At 47.9% G+C, this 22,670-nt stretch overlaps 1 protein-coding gene across 1 annotated transcript in view; it reads left to right on the plus strand.

Moving 5' to 3' along the window:
- The window catches only part of galnt9 (polypeptide N-acetylgalactosaminyltransferase 9), a 382,222-nt gene that overhangs the window by 72,265 nt on the left and 287,287 nt on the right, over positions 1-22,670 (plus strand). Inside the window, exon 3 of the mRNA XM_086011929.1 lies at positions 20,456-20,622. Coding sequence (XP_085868055.1) covers positions 20,456-20,622 — 167 coding nt within the window. The remainder of the gene's footprint in view (positions 1-20,455; positions 20,623-22,670) is intronic.

A 22,670-nucleotide genomic window follows, 5' to 3' on the forward strand; every position in this document is an offset into this window, starting at 1 on the left:
CCGTCTGCTCTCTCAGGTGGACGTAAAAGATCCCGCGGCACTATTTCGAAGAAGAGCAGGGGAGTTCTCCCCCGTGCCCTGGGGCCAATATTTATTCCTCAACCAACATCACTAAAACAGAAGGGATTATTTGGTGAATTATCACATCATGGGATCTTGCTGTGCGTAAGCCGTGTTTCCCACATTACAACAGTGATCACACTTCAAAATGTACTTCATTGGCTGTAAAGAGCGATGGGACGACCTGAGGTGGTGAAAGGCGCTATAGAAATGCGAGTTGTTGCCGGGTATTTACAGAGGACAAGTGTAGTTGCTTTCGACTTTCTCCGCCAGATGTTTCTACACCTTAGACTGGCGCACCACACTGTGAGATTTCCAGGGCAGCTTTGCGTCTGAGAGTGTCAAAAAACTTTAATTCACCGCTGACCTCTCACAGCTGCCAGCTAGTGTCGATCTTCAATTTCCGCGAGGCAGAGGGCAGTGGCTGAGACATCGCTCCCGATCTCCCTCACGTTTACGGGTTCAATTAGCGCTCAGTGCTTTTCAACAACGACGGTTCTCCATTTACAGGGCTCTTGATAATATTACTGAAATGCTGGCTCACATCTACATTTTTAATATAGCTAGACTCAAAAGTACAATTGAGAACCATTGGATTCTTACTGTGATCCCAAGGAATTAATTCTTTGTGAATTTTTGAGCAACATTAGAAGGAAAAGACTTGCATTTCTATAGCGCCTTTCACAACCTCAAGATGTCCTAAAGCGCTTTCCAGCCAATGAAGTACTTTTTGAAGTGTAGCCACTGTTGTAATGCAGGAAACGCGGCAGCCAAATTGAGCACAGCAAGCTCCCACAAACAGGAATGTGATGATGACCAGGTTCTCTGTTTCTTTAGTGATGTTGGTTGAGGGATAAATATTGGCCGCAGGACACTGGGGAGAACTCCCCTGCTCTTCTTCAAAATACAGGAAACTTTGTGCTATCCGGCACCGACGGGACCGAGCTGTTGCCGTCCCATCAAAACTGCCGGACAAACCAGCGCTAATGTTGAAACATATGGAGTTTTGAGCTCCGTATCTGGCAACAAACCCTGCTTCTAAACAGTCGGCTGTACCTTGCAAGCATCTCTGTAGCTTAGCAACAGCTTCAGCGAGACCTTGCAGAGCCTGACTGGTGAAAAAAAAGCAACAAAAAGAAAAAAAACCTAACGAAACGGCTCCTGATTTTTGCCGGTGGCTCGAGCATTCCGGACAGTTAACCTCCGGATAAACCAAAGTTTCCTGTAGTGCCATGGGATCTTTTATGTCCACCCGAGAGAGCAGACGGGACCTCAGTTTAACATCTCGTCCTAAAGACGGCACCTCCGACAGTGCAGCACTCCCTCAGCACTGCCCTGGGAGTGCCAGCCTGGATTATGTGCTCAAGCCTCTGGAGAGGGATGTGAACCCACAACCATTTGACTCAGAGGCGAGAATGAGCTCAGGCTGACATGGGAAAACAGCCATTGTTTACTAATCTATTAGAATCATAGAATCAGAGAATGGTTACAGCACAGAAGGAGGCCATTCGGCCCGTTGAGCCTGTGCCGGCTCTCTGCAAGAGCACTTCAGCTAGTCCCACTCCCCCGCCCTTTCCCTGTAGCCCTGCTAATTTTTTTCCTTCAGATACTTATCCAATTCCCTTTTGAAAGCCGTGATTGAGTCTGCCTCCACCGCCCTTTCAGGCAGTGCATTCCAGATCCTAACCACTCGCTGAGTAAAAAAGTTTTTCCTCAAGTCGCCTTTGGTTCTTCTGCCAATCAACATAAATCTGTGTCCTCTGGTTCTCGACCCTTTCACCAATGGGAACAGTTTCTCTCTATCTACTCTGTCCAGACCCCTCATGATTTTAAACAACTCTATCAAATCTCCTCTCAATCTTCTCTGCTCCAAGGAGAACAACCCCAGCTTCTCCAGTCTATCCATGTAACTGAAGTCCCTCATCCCTGGAACCATTCTTGTAAATCTTTTCTGCACCCTCTCTAAGGCCTTCACATCCTTCCTAAAGTGCGGTGCCCAGAATTGGACACAATACTCCAGTTGAGGTCGAACCAGTGTTTTATAAAGGTTCATCATAACTTCCTTGCTTTTGTACTCTATGCTTCTATTCATGAAGCCCAGGATCCCGTATGCTTTTTTAACTGCTTTCTCAACCTGCCCTGCCACCTTCAACGATTTGTGCACATATACCCCCAGGTCTCTCTGTTCATGCACCCCCTTTAGGATTGTCCCCTTTAGTTTATATTTCCTCTCCTCATTCTTTCTACCAAAATGTATCACTTCGCACTTTTCTGCATTAAATTTCATCTGCCATGTGTCCACCCATTCCACCAGCCTGTCTATGTCCTCTTGAAGTCTATCACTCTCCTCTTCACTGTTCACTATACTTCCAAGTTTTGTGCCTTCTGCAAATTTAGAAATTGTGCCCTGTACACCCACATCCAAGTCATTAATATATATCAAGTAAAGCAGTGGTCCTAGACCGACCCCTGAGGAACATCACTGTATACCTTCCTCCAGTCCGATAAACAATCGTTCACCACTACTCTCTGTTTCCTGTCACTTAGCTAATTCCGTATCCATGCTGCCACTGTCCCTTTTATTCTATGGACTTCAACTTTGCTGGCAAGCCTATTATGTGGCACTTTGTCGAACACCTTTTGGAAGTTCGTGTTAGGAAGGATGTGAAGGCCTTAGAGAGGGGGCAGAAAAAATTTACAAGAATTGACCACATCAACTGCATTGCCCTCCTCAACCCTCTCTGTTACCTCATCAAAAAGCTCAATCAAGTTAGTCAAGCACGATTTGCCTTTAACAAATCCGTGCTGGCTTTCCTTAATTAATCCACACTTGTCCAGGAGACTGTTAATTTTGTCTCGGATTATCATTTCTAAAAGCTTCCCCACTACCGAGGTTAAACTGACTGGCCTGTAGTTGCTGGGTTTATCTTTACACCCCTTTTTTGAACAATGGTGTAACATTTGCAATTCTCCAGTCCTCTGTCACCACCCCCATATCTAAAGAGGATTGGAATATTATGGCCAGTATTTTTGCAATTTCCACCCATACCTATCTCAGCGTCCTAGGATGCATCCCATCCGGTCCTGATGATTTATCTACTTTAAGTACTGCCAGCTTTTCTAGTACCTTCTCTTTATCAATTTTTATCTCATCCAGTATCTCAACTACCTCCTCTTTCACTATGATTTTGGCAGCATCTTCTTCCTTGGTGAAGACAGATGCAAACTATTCATTTAGTATCTCAGTCATGCCCTTATGATACTATGATCACTGTTCCCTAAATGTTCCCCTGCTGGCTCTTGCTCTACTTCACCCACCTTCTACTCCAGAACCAGATCCAGCAATGCTTCCTTCCTCATTGGGCAGGAAACATACTGATCCAGAAAGTTCTCCTTGTTAAGTCTGTGGGTTGTATTATAAATAATCACAGACTCCACTGTTAACAAAATAAAACACGTCTTTACTATTCAGAGGCTCGGGCGATTCTGCCCTAGTTAACGTATCACAACCCTTATATACTGGTGTGGTCACTATCGGTATTACAGTATACATGAGCCAATAGATAGTGCCACCCTAAAGTAGTGCTCTTAAAGGCGAACGGTTACATTCTATAGTTCCCTTAAAGGTAAACGGTTACATACACAACACTCCTCCCTTCCTAGCTTATTACTTACAGAATCCCGTTAAACATACAATCTTCAACTTTATATAAACAGTTTGCAGATATACTCTCGATGGAGTCAACGTCATATAACAATTTACAGATATACTCTCAATGGAGTCAACGTCATATAACAGTTTACAAACATACTCTCAGTGGAATCAGTTTACAGGTTCAGTCTCTGTGGGAACAGTTCATAAATTCAGTCTCTGGTATTAATTCGTTCCAGACAGCATCCTCCATAGCCTTTTTTTTTTTAACAGCTTGTACTTTCGTCCTGTTGAACCAGCAGTGCGGACTTATACAACCCACTGGCTGTCTTGATAATGTCCCTGGATTTTTTTTACAAATTTAGCACCTTTCGTAGTGTTCGGACTGAGGTAGTAGAAGTAATAATATTTTAAACAGTTATTATTTTCTGCTTCTTCTTTTTCTTTTCTGCCTTTTTGAAACTCTCCGAGCTCTTTTCCCGGCTGCCATCTGTAGCGCCACCAACTCTCTATGTTCCTTAGACCTTAAGTGCTTCCTCAGGATTTCAGCACTTTGGGAGTTCCCATCACAATTTGGGCAGACCACATCCTCATAACATTCGGTGTCACTCAACAGGTCAAAACCCTTCTTCAAGCAATCATATTCATCCTGCTCTTCCTCGGATGTCTGCCCTTCCTTCCCTCCTGGCCTCATTTGTGCGTTCAATCCTTTCCCTTCCTTCAGGGATTTCGTTATCAGGCTATTTAATCCTTCTACTGAAGTAGCTGTTTCCCCATTCTCCTGTTCCCCTGGACGTAATTCAGCGTACTCCTCCATTTCATCCATCATTTTCTCCAATGCTTTCATCTTCTCTTCCTCTTGTACTTTGGCTTCCAGTGCTTGGAGAAGTTGCGCCTCGATGCTCTCTAGCTCATGTTCAGGGCCCATTCCCAGTTGAAACTGTTCTTCAAGTCGGTCAACCTCGGTAATTGCCGCCTCATATTTGTCTTGGGCTTCCTTCCATATTTTTATGAGTTCTGCCATGTCTTTCACCTCTACATCCTCATCTATGTATGGAACTTCTACCGATGAGTCTGTCTTGGCCCTGAGCTCCTCAAGAATTTCCTGCAGCCTTTGGACTTCTTGCTCATGTTCAACCTTTAGTTGCTCATATACTTCCAACGAAACTAGCTTTTCGGAGGTTGCCGAGTTAACCCCCTCCAGAATTGTAGTCTGGGCCTGTTCATACTGTTTTTTCAACTTCTCGCACTCTGCTTGTAAGGAGTCGTAGAGAAGAACTGGAATAAAATCCTGGCTTCCTGAAGATTCCTCTTCATTTGTTTCTTTCGCAATTTCCTGTTGGAGTTCAGCCAAGGCTGCTATGCTATCTGCCTCTCGAAGTCTCACTGCCATCAACTCTTCTTTATTCTTGCAGTCCATCTCAGCCATTTCCCGTTTACTTTCATTTAACTGAGTGAGTAGTCCCTTATTTTGGGCTGAGAGATATTGCACCTTCTCATGTAGACCCTTGCACTCCTTCTCTGCTTGACATAGCTGATTACCGCTGATTTGGTTCTGCGTTTCAAGTTCCAACATCCTTTGCTTAGCTTCTTTCAGTTTCGCCCCTATAAGCTCCTCTTGCAACATGGCCACATTATTCTCATCAGGTAAAGAAGCGTTTCTCTTTTCCATGTCCAAGATTTGTTTCTGCATCTCCTTAAGAGCACCCTGTGATTCAACTTCTCTTAACTTTGCCTGCACTAGCTCCGTCTCTAATTGCAGAACAAAATCCTCACTGCAGCGTGATTTGCCCTTCTGCTGTATCTCTAGATCATGCAAATATTCTAACCCCTGAACATCATCAGGGAGATGTGATCGGTAATTGGTCACGATGGCTCTATGGTCGCTCTCTGCTTGAGCCAGTAGGTTCTGTTGTCTTTCCAGACTCTCCCATTCGGTGTCATAGAACTTTTTCATTGTTTTCATCTCTTGTACGAGGCGGTAACTTAATTGTTCTAATTGTTGTTGTACTTTGAAATAGCGTTGAGTTCGAGCCCGGTGTTCCTCCGTAATGCATATGTCTGTAGCTTGAACAGACTCAGAATTCTCTGTCTTTATGCACGCCATCGATTTTCCAACCTTAGTCTGTGAGTTAATGTTAACCTTGTTTTTCATACATAAGCTGGACTTATCGTCTTCCGGCTCAGAGTCTGAGCTGCTTGTCTGCACCGAGTCCTCACTCGTCATTGCTTGTCGGTAGTGCCATTCCATGTCTATTTTCTTGATCCACTCCCGTCCTAGAAGTGGTGGTCCTCCCTCAGGTAGTACGTACAAATTCATTCTTGGGTGTACTTTACCCCTATCTCTCACCTTGACTCTTATTTTCCCCATGGGGTATACGCGATGCCCCGTGTATGTCTGTAATACGAACTTGGTATTTCTTAAGGGTATGTGAGAGAATAGTCGGTGGTAGTCCTTTTGGTTGATGACTGATACAGCTGATCCCGTGTCCAGCTCCATTCGTACTTGGACTCCAGCTATTTTTAGTGTGACCCAGATCGTCTGTAGATCAGTTACTTTACCCACATTGTGGATTCTCAGACTATCCAACTCCTGGCTGTTTGGGTCTGAGTCTGAATTTTGTTCGTCTGAACTCTTTTCAGCTACCTGATGCACCTTGTTGTACTTTTCTTGTGGTGGTGGCTTCCTTTGTTTGTTGGTCTTCTTTCTGGACCTGCATACCTTCGCGATGTGACCCAGTTTGCCACATTTCCTGCACTCTTGATTCTTAAACCAGCACTGATTCTGGTCGTGCGTTGTCTTTCCACAACGGTAGCATTTGGAAATGCTTGCAGTCATTTGGTCCACCCCGAGTGCCGCCGCCTTTAGCTGCATTTCCGCCGTTCCTTTCACTGCGGCTTCGTGCGATGAAGCTATGAGGACAGCCCTGTCCAGTGTGAGGTCGTTTTCCTCCAGGAGTCGCTTCTGCGTTCCTTCTTTGGCCAAGCCGCATACGAACTTGTCCCGCAGCGCCTCTGTCAAATTCCCTCCAAGCTGGCAGTATTTCGCTAGCTTACGCAGTTCGACTAAGTATTCCGCATTGCTTTCATCTTGCCTCTGGGTTCTGGCGTAAAATTTAAATCGTTCAGCCAGTATCAACGGTGTGGGGTTCAAGTGATCCTTCAGCACTGCTACGATCTCTTCGAAGGTCTGGTCCACTGGTTTAACTGGTGCTATTAGATGTTTCAAAAGCCCGTATGTTTTTGCTCCCATCGAATTTAACAAAGTTATTGCCTTGTCGTATATGGCTACGCAATATATTCCTATGCGTTCCCCATACGTGGCCCTGTCTTCTATTTCAGCATTAAAATCATTAATATTTCCTCGCTTAGGCATCTTCTTCTCTTTTCGAGTACAGTACAAGTATTACTTTACTTATTATTAATTTTCTTCTCTCTTCTTGAGAACACCACAAGTATTGCTGTACTTATACTTATTTTCCCTCTCTTCTTGAGAACACACCAGCCTTTCTGAAAAATCTTATTACTTTCCTGAAATTCTTAATAATTTCCAAGATGGCGGTGTCCCGCTTCTTCCTTCTTCTTCAGCGGTTTCCCCGCGAAAAATGGCGGCTTTCCCGCGCTTCTCGCTCTCCCCGCCCACTTCGATGGCGGTTTTCCCGCGCTTCTCGGCGCTCTCCGCCCACTTCAATGGCGGTTATCACCCGTTCCCCGACGCTGACTTTCAGGCCGAGTGCGGGCCTTATCAGCGGATGCGATCGATGGCCCGGCTGCGCCTCGCACTTGAAAGCGGCCCCCGGCCTCTGGCTCACCCGCTCGCGCGGCTCTTGCTCGCTCCCTCCCGGGCTCTGGCTTACCCGCTCGCGCGTTTCACCGCGGCTCTTATCAGGGATTGCGATCGCCCTGTCTTTGCAGCCAACGCTGCGGCTTACCCACGAGGTTATGGAGGCTTCAGGGTCCTAATGCCTGTCGCTTCCAGCCTGTCGGTTCCAGACTGGTGAGGATTGAAACCTCTCTTCAACGTCCTGTCTTCGGACGAAGCCGCCGTGGAACAACTGCCGCAGGGTTCGAATCCTGACTCGTCGCCAATGTTAAGTCTGTGGGTTGTATTATAAATAATCACAGACTCCACTGTTAACAAAATAAAACACGTCTTTACTATTCAGAGGCTCGGGCGATTCTGCCCTAGTTAACGTATCACAACCCTTATATACTGGTGTGGTCACTATCGGTATTACAGTATACATGAGCCAATAGATAGTGCCACCCTAAAGTAGTGCTCTTAAAGGCGAACGGTTACATTCTATAGTTCCCTTAAAGGTAAACGGTTACATACACAACACTCCTGAACACACTTGAGAAATTCTTCCCCCTCTCTGCCCTTTACACTACAGGAAACTTCGCGATATCCGGCACCGACGGGACCGGCGTGATGCCGACCTATGAAAACTTCCAGACAGACCAGCGCTAATGTCGAAGGATACGGAGGTTTTCATCTCCGTATCTGACAACAAACACTGTTGCTTAGCAACAGCTTGTAAACAGTCGGCCCGTACCTTGGAAGCGTCTCTGTAGCTTAGCAACAGCTTCAGAGAGGCTTTCCAGAGACTGACTGTTTAAAAAAATGCTAGGAGAAGAAAATAAAAGAAAAAAAACCTAACAAAACGGCTGCTGATTTCTGCCGTTAGATCGAGGTTTCCGGCTATACAACCTCCGGATAAACCAAAGTTTCCTGTATTACTATCCCAGTCTATATTAGGATAGTTGATGTCCCCCATTATCACTACTCTATAGTTCTTGCACCTCTCTGTCATTTCTCTGATAATTTGCTCCTCTATATCCCTCCCACAGTTGGCGGTCTATAGAATACACCTAGTAGTGTAATGGCACCTCTATTGTTTCTCAACTCGCACCAAATAGATTCTGTCCTTGACCCCTCCAGGACATCCTCTCTCTCCAGCATTAACATTCTCCTTAATCAATACTGCCACCCACCTCCTTTCTTTCCTTCCCTATCTTTCCTGAACACTTTATATCCAGGAATATTTAATACCCAATCCTGCCCTTTTTTGAGCCAGGTCTCAGTTATTGCCACGACATCATATTCCCATGTGGCTATTTGTGCCTGCAGCTCACTTACCTTGTTTACTATGCTTCGTGCGTTCACATACATACACTGTAAACCCATCTTAGACCATCCTGTGTTCTCTCTTAGTCTGACCCCACCTTACTATTTATTACTCTAGTGCTATCTGTCTCTCCCAATCCTTTGAGCACTTTATCTCCACTTTCTAATGTTACATCCTGGTGCCCATCTCCCTGCCGAATTAGTTTAAACCCTCCCCAACAGCACTAGCAAACCTCCCCACGAGGATATTGGTTCCAGCTCTGTTGAGGTGCAACCCGTCCAGCCTGTACAGGTCCCACCTCCCCCAGAACTGGCCCCAATGCCTCAGGAATCTAAAATCCTCCCTCCTGCACCATCTCTCCAGCCACGCATTCATCTGCTCTATCCTCTTATTCCTGCACTCACTAGCACGTGGCACCAGGAGTAATCTGCAGATTACTACCTTTGAGGTCCTGCTTTTTAATCTCTTTCCCAGCTCCCTAAAATTTGCCTACAGGACCTCATCCCTCTTTCTACCTATGTCGTTGGTACCGATATGGACCACGAATTCTGGCTGTTCACCCTCCCCCCTCAGAGTGTCCTGCAGCCGCTCAGTGACATCCTTGTAACAGGTTAATAGAACAAAAATTTCAAAAGAGAATTGGATACATACTTGAGAAAGAGAAATTTGCAGGGCTGTGGGGAAAGAGCAGGGGGGGGGGAGTGGGACTAATTGGAGAGAATCTTTCAAAGAGCCGGCATAGGCACGATGGGCCAAATGGCCTCCTGCTGTGCTGTATCATCCTATGATTCTAAATGAGCCATCTGATTATCATAAATGAATACTGAAGCGGAAATTCCAATGCGTCTGCAGCAACTCCAGTATGATTTGGACAGGTTGGGTGATTGGGCAGATGCATGGCAGATGCAATATAACGTGGATAAATGCGAGGTTATCCACTTTGGCGGCAAAAACAGGAAGGCAGATTATTATCTGACCGGCAATAGATTGGGAGAAGGGGAGGTGCAATGAGGCCTGAGTGTCCTTGTGCACCAGTCACTGAAGGTAAGCATGTAGGTGCAGCAGGCAGTTAAGAAGGCAAATGGTATGTTGGTCTTCATAGCAAAAGGGTTTGAGTACAGGAGCAAGGATGTCTTGCTGCAGTTGTACAGGACCTTGGTGAGACCACACTTTGAGTATTGTGTGCAGTTTTGGTCGCCTTATCTGAGGAAGGATGTTCTTGCCATGGAAGGAGTGCAGCGAAGATTCACCAGACTGATACCTGGGATGGCAGGAATGACGTATTAAGAGAGATTGGGTCGATTAGGCTTATATTCGCTAGCGTTTAGAAGAATGAGAGGGGATCTCATTGAAACCTATAAAATTCTAACAGGACTAGACAGACTAGATGCAGGAAGGATGTTCCCGATGGCGAGGGAGTCCAGAACCAGAGGTCACAGTCTAAGGATAAGGGGTAAGCCATTTAGGACTGAGATGAGGAGGAATTTCTTCACACAGAGAGCGGTGAACCTGTGGAATTCTCTACCACAGAAGGCAGTTGAGGCCAATTCATTAAATATATTCAAGAAGGAGTTAGATATATTTCTTAAGGCTAAAGGGATCAAGGGATATGGGGAGAAGGCAGCCATGATCTCATTAAATGGTGGAGCGGGCTCGAGGGGCCGAATGGCCTACTCCTGCTCCTATCTTCTATGTTTCTATGTTTCTATGTAACTGAAAGTGGATTATCAAACGGAGAGCTTCATTATAAAATTGAGGAGGTGCTGTAGAAATGGACGAATGGACGTGGTTCAGTAAAATGATGCTCAATTAGCAATCGCATAACATAGAAAGTCCTTCTGTCGGTCTGCAGATAACAGTAGCCTTTTGCTCGGGCTTAATGATTGCATTCTTTTGGCAGAGAATGGGATATAATAGCCCATTAACGGCATCGCCCAGTCAATCTAGATGCACAAAGGGAGAACCTGAGAATGCAGCGTCTTGTCAGCCGCACCATTGATTTGCTTTTATTCAGCGTGAAACCGGAGAATCCTAATTAAGAAAGCACAGTATAATTAGACTTGTGTTGTGAATAACATTTGAGAGGGAACCCCGGCGGTGCTGTCCCCAATGCCGTTTGTTTTGCTTTAACCGCAGCTGGCTGTGTTAATGCTCGACGATGAACAAACCTGGTGAGAGAGGGCAGCCCAGAAAACGTATTCATTCTCGGGATCTGGGCGTCGCTGGCAAGGCCAGCATTTATTGCCCATCCCTAGTTGCCCTTGAGAAGATGGTGGTGAGCCTCCTTCTTGAACCGCTGCAGTCCGTGTGGTGAAGGTACTCCCACAGTGCTGTTAGGGAGGGAGTTCCAGGATTTTGACCCAGTGATGATGAAGGAACGGCCGATATATTTCCAAGTCAGGATGGTGTGTGACTTGGAGGTGGTGGTGTTCCCATTCACCTGCTGCCCTTGTCCTTCTAGGTGGTGGAGGTGGCGGGTTTGGGAGGTGCTGTCAAAGAAGCCTCAGGGTAACTGTCACGACGGAAGAACTATAACAAATTGGTTGGCGTTGTAGGTCAGATAAATCATTCTCAGTCCTGTCCTCATCTCTGTCTCAGTTTGTCTCTCACTACTTTTTACTTTTAACGTGGTTTCTTGTTGACTTTCCCTTGTGTGTCTCCACTATTTATTTCTCCTGTAAAGGTCGCCCTCTTCTTTTGAAAAAAAAAACTTTGTCCAGTGATTTCCAACACTTTTGCCACATCTGGCTGATTGGGAATCCAGACATGGCTAATTGCATCTCTGATTGGTAAATAATTGGGTATTAGACACTCTTGTTGGGCCTGTGATCTCAATATTCATAATCACATGGTATAAGCGTGTGTATTTTAATCTTTTTGTGCATTTTCTCAAGTGTCAAGATTATCTAGCTGTGTGCCTGGTGGGGGGCATGGGATGGGGTGGGGTGGGGGCTGTTACCAACCCTTCAGGGTATTGGTGAGACCGCACCTGGAGTACTGCGTACAGTTTTGGTCTCCTTATTTAAGGAAGGATATACTTGCATTGGAGGCAGTTCAGAGAAGGTTCACATACAGAGCAAATCCGCGGGGCAGATGGGGCTAAGAATAGTGAAACTGTCCCAAAATGGACTGTACAGAGACAATCAACAAAATAAAGAACTTCTAATACATCACAGGGAAGAGGCTGCGAAGGGGTGATTACGAATGATTGGAGCGTGTCAGCCCAGCTGAAGTGCTGATTATTGTTCCAATTATATTAAAAACCGGTAAAGAAAAAGAAGACAAGTGACCACGGCTGGGAGAAGCTAAGATCATTCATTCAACTGCTTTTGGAAACAGTGATCTGGATAGCCAGGAAAGAAGAATATTTATGTAACCTCTCGACTTTGAAATCAGACCAGTGCCCGTCTGTGCACCTGAAACTTGGTTTTGGAAATATATTTCCTGGCTCCCGCTCAGTAATGTATCTTATTGGGCCGGAATTCGCGGTCAGCGGCGAAGCAGAGGTGTTCACCGCAGGTGGCCCTGAAGCAAGCTTCGCACAAAGAGCTCGCGATCTTCTTAATTTTGATAAAAATGGATAAACTTGGCACCGCGCAAAATGGTCATTTGTTTTTCGGGGGGGGGGCCATCACCTGTGTTTGGCAGTTAATACGCTGTTAAATCCCCGGTTACACCTGATCCCTTTGGGCCTGACCTTCGCTGGGTAATTTAGCGGAATTACCGCGGCAGAGCCGGCGTTTTCGTCCGTTTCCCTTCTTTGAGAGATTTCACTGATTGCCGGCTTGGTGGGGTGGGGTGGGGGGAGACTGAGACGGATGGACGGGTGGGGGGTGTGGGGGTGTTCAGCGCAGCCTGTGGAGGAGCAGGGAATGACAGACCACAACGTCAGGATTCCCGCGTTAGGCTGTGAGTGCGCGAAATCCTGAAGCTGCAGTCAGTTTCCAAGGCAAAATGACGGCCAACGCTGCCAGTTCACTGTCATCAGGACCCCAAATTCTGGGGCATTAATTTATTATTAATTTATTACGATAGCGGGATTCCCCATGGTGCAGGGCACCATTGACTGCACCCACGTCGCTCTGCAGGCACCCTGTAACAATGCTGCGGTATTCTGTAACCGCAAAGGCTACCACTCACTTAATGTGTAGTTGGTGTGCGACCACACACAGCGAATCCTCACCGTCAATGCCCGCTATCCTGGCAGCAGCCACAGTGCCTTCATCCTGCACCAGACCGGTGTGCCAGCTCTGCTCCAGCCACCACATCAAGCTCGTGGATGGCTGCTGGGAGACGAGGGCTATCCAATCTTCACCTGGCTCATGACTCCCCTCCGCAACCCCAACAGCGCTCATACAATGAGAGTCATGCTGCCACCAGGAACATCATCGAGTGCTCAAACAATGGTTCCGTTGCCTTAACCGCTCAGGAGGAGCCCTCCAGTACTGGGCTGAGCGGGTGTCCCATTTCGTCGTCATCTGCTGCATGCTGCACAACCTGGCCACCATGAGGGTGCAGCCATTGCCACCAGACATAGCCGCACCATCTCAGGAGGAGGAGGAGAGGAGGAGGAGGAGGAACAGGAGGCTGAACAACGGAGGAGGCCACCACTCAATTGGCCTTGTGGAAGGGCAGTTCGTGACCGCCTCATCAGACTTTGGTTCCAATGAATTCGAGACCACTCCCCGGTTACTCATCCAATCCCCATCATTCCATCAATTTCTCATTCCATACCCCACCCCAAAGCTGAAATGAGACTTAGCCCCAAATCTGTAACATTCCAATAATAAATTTATCAAAATCAGGAACCACATATTTACAGCTACAATATTAACTAATCATCCTTCTGCAAACCCTTGCCTCCCCTGTTTATAGTCCCCTTTCCTTAATCTACTGCTCCTACGTAGTGTCTCCCCAGTGACTGCAGCAGGGCTGGTGGAAGGCTGCTGAGTGTCCATGCGGGAGACTTCAGATGGCTTTGCAGGACACCCTCGACCAGCTCTGAGCCTGGAAGGCCCGGCTGTAGACTGCGTCACCTCAGGATGGGCAGCAGCAGTCTGGGCTGGCAGGATGACAGGCAGCGACAAGGGCAATGGCGGAATGGCAGTGGTGGGATCAGGAATGCTGTCATCCTGAGAGAGGACAGCAGGTTCCTGCTCTATTGACTCACTGCCGCTCCCCTGGGGCAGCACCTCAGCATCCCTACCAATCTGTTGCATCACAGATTGCTGGGCTGCTGCGACACCGTGAGATCCCCAGTGGACTGTGATGGACCCAGCCACGATGGCAGTAGTCGGAGCTTGCGTGACATCAAGCTGAGACTGCATGAGAGCAGTCTGAGACGCGATGGCACCAACCATTGACTGCATTGCAGTGCTAAGATGTTGCGTCACCTCCGCCTGTGCTGCAATGGAAGCTGTCACAATGCCCATGACACGCGTCATGAGGTCTGGATCCGCACGATCTCTCAGGGAGTCGACCATCCTCTGCACAGTGGAAATGATGGGCTCCATGGTGTGCACAGAGCTCTGTGCAATGTTGGAGGTGGACTCTTCCATGCTCCTTACCATTGCCGACAGGCTCTCGGGCACTCTTGCTGTTGCACCTATCATCTCGGTGTGCATGGCCATCGCCCTTCTTGTGAACGCCTCCCCAGCGAAGTCCTCATCTGAGTCCTGTGCAGCAGAACTCGCCCTCCGGGGAGCTGGCTCCTGAGCTACCCTTTCCCCCTGGCCTTGCTGCAGCCCGCTTGTCCCTGGTGCATCACCCAGTGCAGACCCCTCTACTAAACCTGCCTCGAAAGATCGTGTAGTGCCAGTATCTGAGGTGGTGCCTGCGGGTGAGAGATACTGTGATACGCTGCTTTGCTCCACCTCCTCTTCTCCTTCCTCACTCTAATTGGGAGGCTCAGGGACAGGCTGGTCATCTGGTTGCTGATTCTCTGAAAGCATAAAGGCACAAGACTCGCGTTAAGGTGAGGGCAGAAGGGCAGGAATGGAACAAGGAATGCAGACAGTATCGGGAGCTGGAAAGTGGGAAAGGTTTGTGGTGTGAGGGGGAAGTGGGATGAGAGAAGGAGAGGGGATGAAGATACCATTGTTGCCCCCCAGGGGGTCGGTGTTGCCGAGGGCCACACCGCCCACCACCTGCTGCCCAATGACTCTCAGCACCCGCTCCTCCAGGTCTGAGAGCTGCTGGAGCTGCGCATCACCCCCGCCTGTTCTCTGCTGCTCCCTCCTATTGTGGGCCATCTTGGTCTGCAAGAGAAACGAATGTGTGGGAGTCAGAGTCCAGCTATGTGTTTGGGAGACATGCCTGCCATAGTTGAATAGCTGTGATTGTAGGCAAGGTGTGAGATGTGGATGTGAGTTTGAGTAGGTGCAGATGCTTGGTGGGTGAGTGGTGGGGGTGTGGTGATTTGTGCAGTGTGTACAGACTGAGGTTCAGATGCTGGTATGTAGGACCTGTTGAAGTATGTTCTCACCCTGACCACCCGAGATAGGTCGTTGAATTTCTTGCTGCACTGTGTCAGGCTGCGTACGACCACACTACTGGCCGAGACCTCCTGGGCCACTTCCCTCCACATTGCCCTGAATACCTGGGGCAATGGCCTCCTTCCAGTGTCCGGGCACAGCACGGCCCTCCTTCGCTCCACTCCCACGACCAATGCCTCCAAAGTCTCATCCGTGAAACGTCGAGCTCTCTCCCTGGGAGTGGGATCAGCCGTCACGATCAGGGGATTGAGTTGGTTGCAGGTCGCCTTCACAGCCAGCACTGCTGATAATGAGGACCTGCACAATGATGCAACCTCCCCTTTAAGAGCTGGAAGGAGCCAGTGTGAAGGATCATTGCCAATTGCACAGCCCCTGAAATTCATTCTCGCTCTGGTGGTAGCGCCCCTGTAGCGCCCTAATGAGGTCATGAGCGCTTGATTTAGCGTTCCAGTTCTTTGCAGGAGCACTAACAGCCAATTTAGGGGAAGCTCAAAATCATTAGCGCCTGGCGCTAACTTTTCACGATTTCAAATTTCAGCGCCCCAAGTGGGCTGATGATGAATTTCTCCCCCTCTGTCTCCTGTGAAATGGCGGGCGTTCCCTGGAGGATTTCTAAAGAACATTTCCAATATTTTCCTGGGCCGAATTGCCACAACTTGCTTGTTGAGAACGGAAAGCCGACATCAATTAGCACATATTTAGCAAAGTGCAGGAGAGGTAGTACAAACAGAAATAGTTACTTAGAACGTACAGCACAGAAACAGGCCATTCGGCCCAACTGGTCTGTGCCGGTGTTTATGCTCCACTCGAGCCTCCTCCCATCTTTCCTCATCAAACCCCATCAGCATTTCTTTCTATTCCTTTCTCCCTCATGTGCTTATCGAGCTCCCCCTTAAATGTATCTGTGCTATTCGCCTCGACCACTCCCTGTGGCAGCGAGTTCCACATTCTCCCCACTCTCTGGGGGAAGAAGTTTCTCCTGAATTCCCTATTGGATTTATTAGTGACGATCTTATATTGACGGCCCCTAGTTTTGGACACTTCCACAAGCAAAGTTCCCCTAATTTTCTTTTGGGTGCGCGGTCCCTTCAGCGGGCTGGGCGGCCCCTTCAGCGGGCTGCGCGGCCCCTTCAGCGGGCTGGGCGGCCCCTTCAGCGGGCTGGGCGGCCCCTTCAGCGGGCTGCGCGGCCCCTTCAGCGGGCTGCGCGGCCCCTTCAGCGGGCTGGGCGGCCCCTTCAGCGGGCTGGGCGGCCCCTTCAGCGGGCTGCGCGGCCCCTTCAGCGGGCTGCGCGGTCCCTTCAGCGGGCTGGGCGGTCCCTTCAGCGGGCTGCGCGGTCCCTTCAGCGGGCTGCACGGCCCAGTCAAAATTTCACAAGTGCGCGAAAATGGCCATTTGAAGAGCCGGTCCCGGACTGCGCGGGAACATTGACCACAAGTGGAAACACCTTCACTGCGTCTAAAGTTAAACGCTGTTTCCGTTGTTGCCTCTCCGCTGTTTATTCGATTAATGAGCAAAATAGAAACGCCCCCTCCTACAATTTGTGGATTCGAATAATTAATTAAGGTGGGAGCATATTGTCAAAACATTTGTGAAACATGCTCGGGGCCGACTGGTTGCAGCCTCACCGCTCGTACGGCTGGATGTTTCTTCACCGCTAGTTTCATTGGAGGGCTAATTCGACCTGAGCTGTAAGCACTTGAAGCGAGTCTCGCAGCGAACAGCTGCCCAGTCATTGCGCGGACGGCTCCCCGCAAGAAAAAACATCAGCAGCAAAAACAGATGCTCCAACAGCGGTTCTGCACGAGTCAATGTGCTGCTTCAAATATTTAGGGGCTTTCACTTCCTCTGAGAACAGCGACTATTCATGGAGGGTTTAGACAGAGCAAAAAAAGAGAAACTGTTCCCAGTGGCTGAAGGGTCGATAACCAGAGGGCACAGATTTAAGGTGATTGGCAAAAGAACCAGAGGTGACATGAGGAAAAACTTTTATACGCAGCGAGTGGTTAGGATTTGGAATGCGCTGCCTGATAGGGCGGTAGAAACAAACTGAGGTCCCAAAAGGCGCTATATAAATGCAAGTCTTTCTTTCTTTCTTTCTATATCGAAAGAAAGACTTGCATTTCTATAGCGCCTTTCACAACCTCAGGACGTCCCAAAGCGCTTGATGTGTAGTCACTGTTGTAATGTAGGAAACGTGGCAGCCAATTGCACACAGCAAGCTCCCACAAACAGCAATGAGATAAATGACCAGATAATCTGTTTTAGTGATGTTGATTGAGGGATAGATATTGGCCCCAGGACACCGGGGAGAACTCCCCCTGTTCTTCTTCAAAATAGTGTCCATGGGATCTTTTGTGTCCACCTGAGAGAGCAGACGGGGCCTCGGTTTAATGTCTCATCCAAAAGGTGGCACCCCTGACAGTGCAGCACTCCCTCAGCACTGCACTGGGAGTATCGGCTTGGATTATGGGCTCAAGTCTTGAGAGTGAGGCTTGAAGGCATCGGTTTAGGGCCTCCTGGTTGGGGTCGCGGTTATGCGCCTGGGAAACTGGTCATAACCAATCTCTAACCCTTTTTATATAGCGCCTTTAATGTAGTAAAACGTCCCAAGGTGCTTCACAGGAACGATTATCAAACAAAATTTGACACCGAGCCACATAAGGAGATATTAGGACAGGTGACCAAAAGCTTGGTCACAGAGGTCGGTTTTAAGGAGCGTCTTAAAGGAGGAGAGAGAGGCGGAGAGGTTTAGGGAGGGAATTCCAGAGCTCAGGGCCCAGGCAGCTGAAGGCACGGCCGCCAATGGTGGAGCGATGAAAATCGGGGATGCGCAAGAGGCCAGAATTGGAGGAGCGCAGAGATCTCGGGAGGGTCGTGGGGCTGGAGAAGATTACAGAGATAGGGAGGGGCGAGGCCATGGAGGGATTTAAACACAAGGATGAGAATTTTAAAATTCTGTGACAAGGCTTCTCTGTCGAGGCTCACCAGTTAGCACAAATTTTAAACCAGCTAATTGGAAAATGAAGTTACTGCTTGTGGAATATGAAAAGCTTTCACCGTTTGAATCAGATGACTTGCTCATTTTGAGTTGGGAAACGGCATCGAGCTTAGACTCGGGAGGGGAGGAGAGAGAAAATGACGTGGTCAATCTCCACGTCTGGCACATTCTTTAAAGCCTCTTTCACTCGGTGGACCTTTATTGTTCCATCTCTCGGCTTGCTTTCTGCTTGAAAGGAATGTCTCGACGGCTGGCTGAGTTTTCACACAAGGCAAGAATCTATGTCCCGAACAACTGCTGTTGTGTGACTGATACAGATGGGTTTCTAATCTGTCAGCTGGACTCCTTGTACCTTCCCAGGCAACAGAAAATGATCTTTAGATCTCTCAATGGTGGTGATAGACAAAGGAGTCCTGCATTTCGCAATGCTGAGGTTTTTTTTGTCTGCTAAGCACTCTATGTTGCCAATGTCTGTGCAAAATGAATGACTGAACTTGTATTTATATAGCTCCGTTCATGACCTCACTCGCACCAAGCCCCGTTCACCCTTCACCCCTGTGCTCGCTGACCTACATTGGCTCCCAGTTAAGCAACGTCTTGATTTTAAAATTATCATCCTTGTTTTCAAATCCCTCCATGGCCTCGACCCTACCTATCTCTGTAATCTCCTCCAGCCCCACAACCCTCCGAGATCTCTGCGTTCCTCCAATTCTGGCCTCTTGCGCATCCTCAATTTTAATCGCTCCACCATCGGCGGCCGTGCCTTCAGCTGCCTGGGCCCTAAGCTCTGGAATTCCCTCCCTAAACCTCTCCGACTCTCTCTCCTCCTTTCAGATGTTCCTTAAAATCTCCCTCTTCGACCAAGCTTTTGGTCACCTGTCCTAATATCTCCTTATGTGGCTCGGTGTCAAATTTTGTTTGATTTACGCTCCTGTGAAGCACCCTGGGAAGTTTTACGACGTTAAAGGCGCTGTATAAATACAAATTGTTGTTGTTGTAATAGGCCACAGCATAGAATGAGATATTACATTGGGACACATATCAATATTAAAGTTACCAATATTACATACTAAGGCCATAAGATTGTGTGGAGTGGGAAATGGCAGTATTTCTAGTGCTTCAGGACAGATTCTTATCTAAGATTGGGACTGAGGCACACTACTGGGGTCAGAGTAGAAAGAACTTTACCACGTACCTATAAGGAAAGGATACCAGGAGAGGGCAGGGCAATGTGATGAGAGGAGCTAGCAGCAGCACAGGCGTGATGGGCCGACTGGCCTTCTTCTGTGCTGTACATCCTATGGTTCTAGAGCCAGCCTGGGCCGTGTGTGACCCGGTGGGTCAGAAGTGGGAAAATCTTTCATCTCACAGGCCTCAACTTAAGCACTAAATTCATAAAATAATTTTAAAAATCTCGCCTAGCGATCTCCCAAAAGAAAATGAATTATAATTGCGGACATAAGATTACACAGGATATACAGCACAGAAACAGGCCATTCGGCCCAACCAGTCCATGCCGGTGTTTATGCTCCACTCGAGCCTCCTCCCGTCTTTCCTCATCTAATTCTATCAGCGTAACCCTCTATTCCCTTCTCCCTCATGTGCTTGTCTAGCCTCCCCTTAAATGCGTCTAAACTATTCGCTTCAACCACTCCTTGTGGTAGCGAGTTCCACATTCTCACCACTCCCTGGGTAAAGAAGTTAGTGACTATCCTATATTGATGGCCTCTAGTTTTGCTCTTCCCCACAAGTGGAAACATTCTCTCTGTAGCCACTCTATCAAAACCTTTCACAATTTTAAAGACCCCTATTAGGTCGCCCCTCAGCCTTCTCTTTTCAAGAGAAAAGAGACCCAGCCTGTTCATCCTTTCCTGATATGTATACCCTCACATTTCTGGTATCATCCTTGTAAATCTTCTCTGCACTCTCTCCAGTGCCTCTATATCCTTTTTATAATATGGCGACCAGAACTGCGCGCAGTGCTTCAGGTGTGGTCTAACCAAGGTTCGATACTGAGGTGTAACATTTGCGAGTTAATGCTGAATCGCTGCCTTTTAATCAGACGGCTAAAGTGCTAACCAACCCTCTTTGGTTCTGTGCTTTTTTTGGTTTTGTTTCAAGGTGCAGACAGATGGCGTACCTGAGCAACCTCCCTCAGATTGCCGTGGTCTTCATCTTTGTGAACGAGGCCCTGTCGGTCATCCTGCGATCGGTGCACAGTGTCGTGAATCACACGCCGCCACATCTGCTCAGGGAGATCATTCTCGTCGATGACAACAGTGACAGCGGTAAGCAAGAAATCCGAGCTGCGCAAAGCTCCTCTCAAATTTGCACTCAATCCCATTGCCCTTAGTTCCGTGGTTTTCTCCTTAAGTTTTCCGCACTGCCAGTATGGATTCTTCGGCTTGTGACCAAGCCAAGCGGTATTTGTCCAATGCTACATATCCACGTATAATTTTAAACCATCCTACCATTTCATTTATTTTTCTATCACTTTTAATATCTCCTGCTGCACACAAATCCAATTAAGAGCAATAAAATAAGTGACCAGATAATCTGTTTTTAGTGATGTTGGTTGAGGGATAAATATTGATACGATAGCAAAATGCTGCGGATGCTGGAAATCCGAAATAACAACAGAAAATGCTGGAAAAACTCAGCAGGCCCGGCAACGTCCGTGGAGAGAGAAACAGAATCAACGTTTCAGGTCGAAACCCTTTGTCTTGACAAGGGTCTTGACAAAGGGCCTTCGACCTGAAACGTTAACTCTGTTTCTCTCTCCACGGATGTTGCCTGGCCTGCTGAGTTTTTCCAGCATTTTCTGTTGTTATTGAGGGATAAATATTGTCCAGGGCACCATGGAGAACTCCCCCTGCTCTAATTCAAATGCCAAGAGATCTTTTACGTCCACCTGAGAGAGCAGACGGGGCCTCGATTTAACATCGCATATGAAAGACGGCACCTCCGACAGTGCAGCACTCCCTCAGCACTGCACTAGAGTGCCAGCCTAGATTTTTGTGCTCAAGTCTCTGGAGTGGGACTTGAACCCACAACCTTCTGACTCAGAGGCAAGAGTGCTGCCCACTGAGCCACGGCCAACACCATCAAAAGCCGCGACTTGAACCAGAAGCATTTTTGTGCTGTAGACCTTTGCCAAGTAGTGATTGGGCTGAACACTCTGATTATTTTACAGAAAACTGATTGTGTTAGTCCCCAGTGTTGCTGCCTTTGCTGGCTGAATCATCTAAAGGCCAGCGAGCCTGGCGGTTGAAGTAAGCAGAAATAAAAGCTCAAACATTCTTAAGTTAACAAAAGTAATGATTCACAAACATGCTGAGGCCTGAATCAATAAGTCCTGGCATCTTGAAGTCGCAAGTTGGATGTGGGAAAAGATGCCTTTGCAATGGCGGTGAGGGTCCCGAGTAAAATGAATCTGGGCCGCGTCAGCCACGCTCTGACTGAGGACAAGTCCAACTCACTAAACTGCCCAGCATTTGGCATTAATCGCCAAGAGCCGGAACATTGTCAGTCTCACTCAGATGCCACAATGATGGCTGGTGTGGGAAAGGAAAGATATCACACTGGTCGAACGAGGGTGCCTTTTTGACACTGGTGTTAATGGGCATGATTACCCTACATCGCACCTAAGTTGTATCTTACCTGGGAATTGTGTGATGTGGGTATGGAGTGCATGAAACCTAGAAGAATCCTCCATTCCCCAGCACCTACATCCCTCATTTTGGTGAGAGCTAGATTCTCCCAAAGAATCTCCCGTGTACACGAAAAGAATTCCCCCAAAAGATTGGATTACCCTTGTCATGTTGAGCAAACTCGGCAAGTTCCCTCATGAATTGTTGCTGCGACTGGAATCCACCAGTTTGTGACAGTGAGACACTGGCAGTCTGGGTATTAGATAAAAAGCTCGGGGACACCACGAATAATATTTTTCAAAGTGATGTGAGGTAGTCGGAATCGAAGGCTACGGTTCCCAGTGGGGGGTGTGTGTGCGTGGGGATGAAACGATGAAACAAACACTGTACGATGAACATCTCATCATACCACCTGCATGAGGTTTGTTACAATTCTTTTTCTGACATCGGTAATGAGATTCCGTTGCCTTTTGGTGCTGGCCTGACCTGCTGCCCTTCTAACTCGCACACACACCCCAGCAGTTTTTTTTCCTCTTTGAAGCTCAGATCATTAAAACAGGACAATCTCACTGAGCGTGCTCTGCCATTTGCTTAACCATGGCTCTCTCTCTCTCTCTCTCTATCCCTCCCCAGTTTGCATTTTTCTCTCTCTCTCATTCTCTTTCTCTGTCCCACAGTTTGCATTT

Source organism: Somniosus microcephalus, chromosome 19 (genome assembly GCF_052327205.1).
Source record: "Somniosus microcephalus isolate GS21.2 chromosome 19, FLI_Smic_1.0, whole genome shotgun sequence".
Classification (NCBI taxonomy): domain Eukaryota; kingdom Metazoa; phylum Chordata; class Chondrichthyes; order Squaliformes; family Somniosidae; genus Somniosus; species Somniosus microcephalus.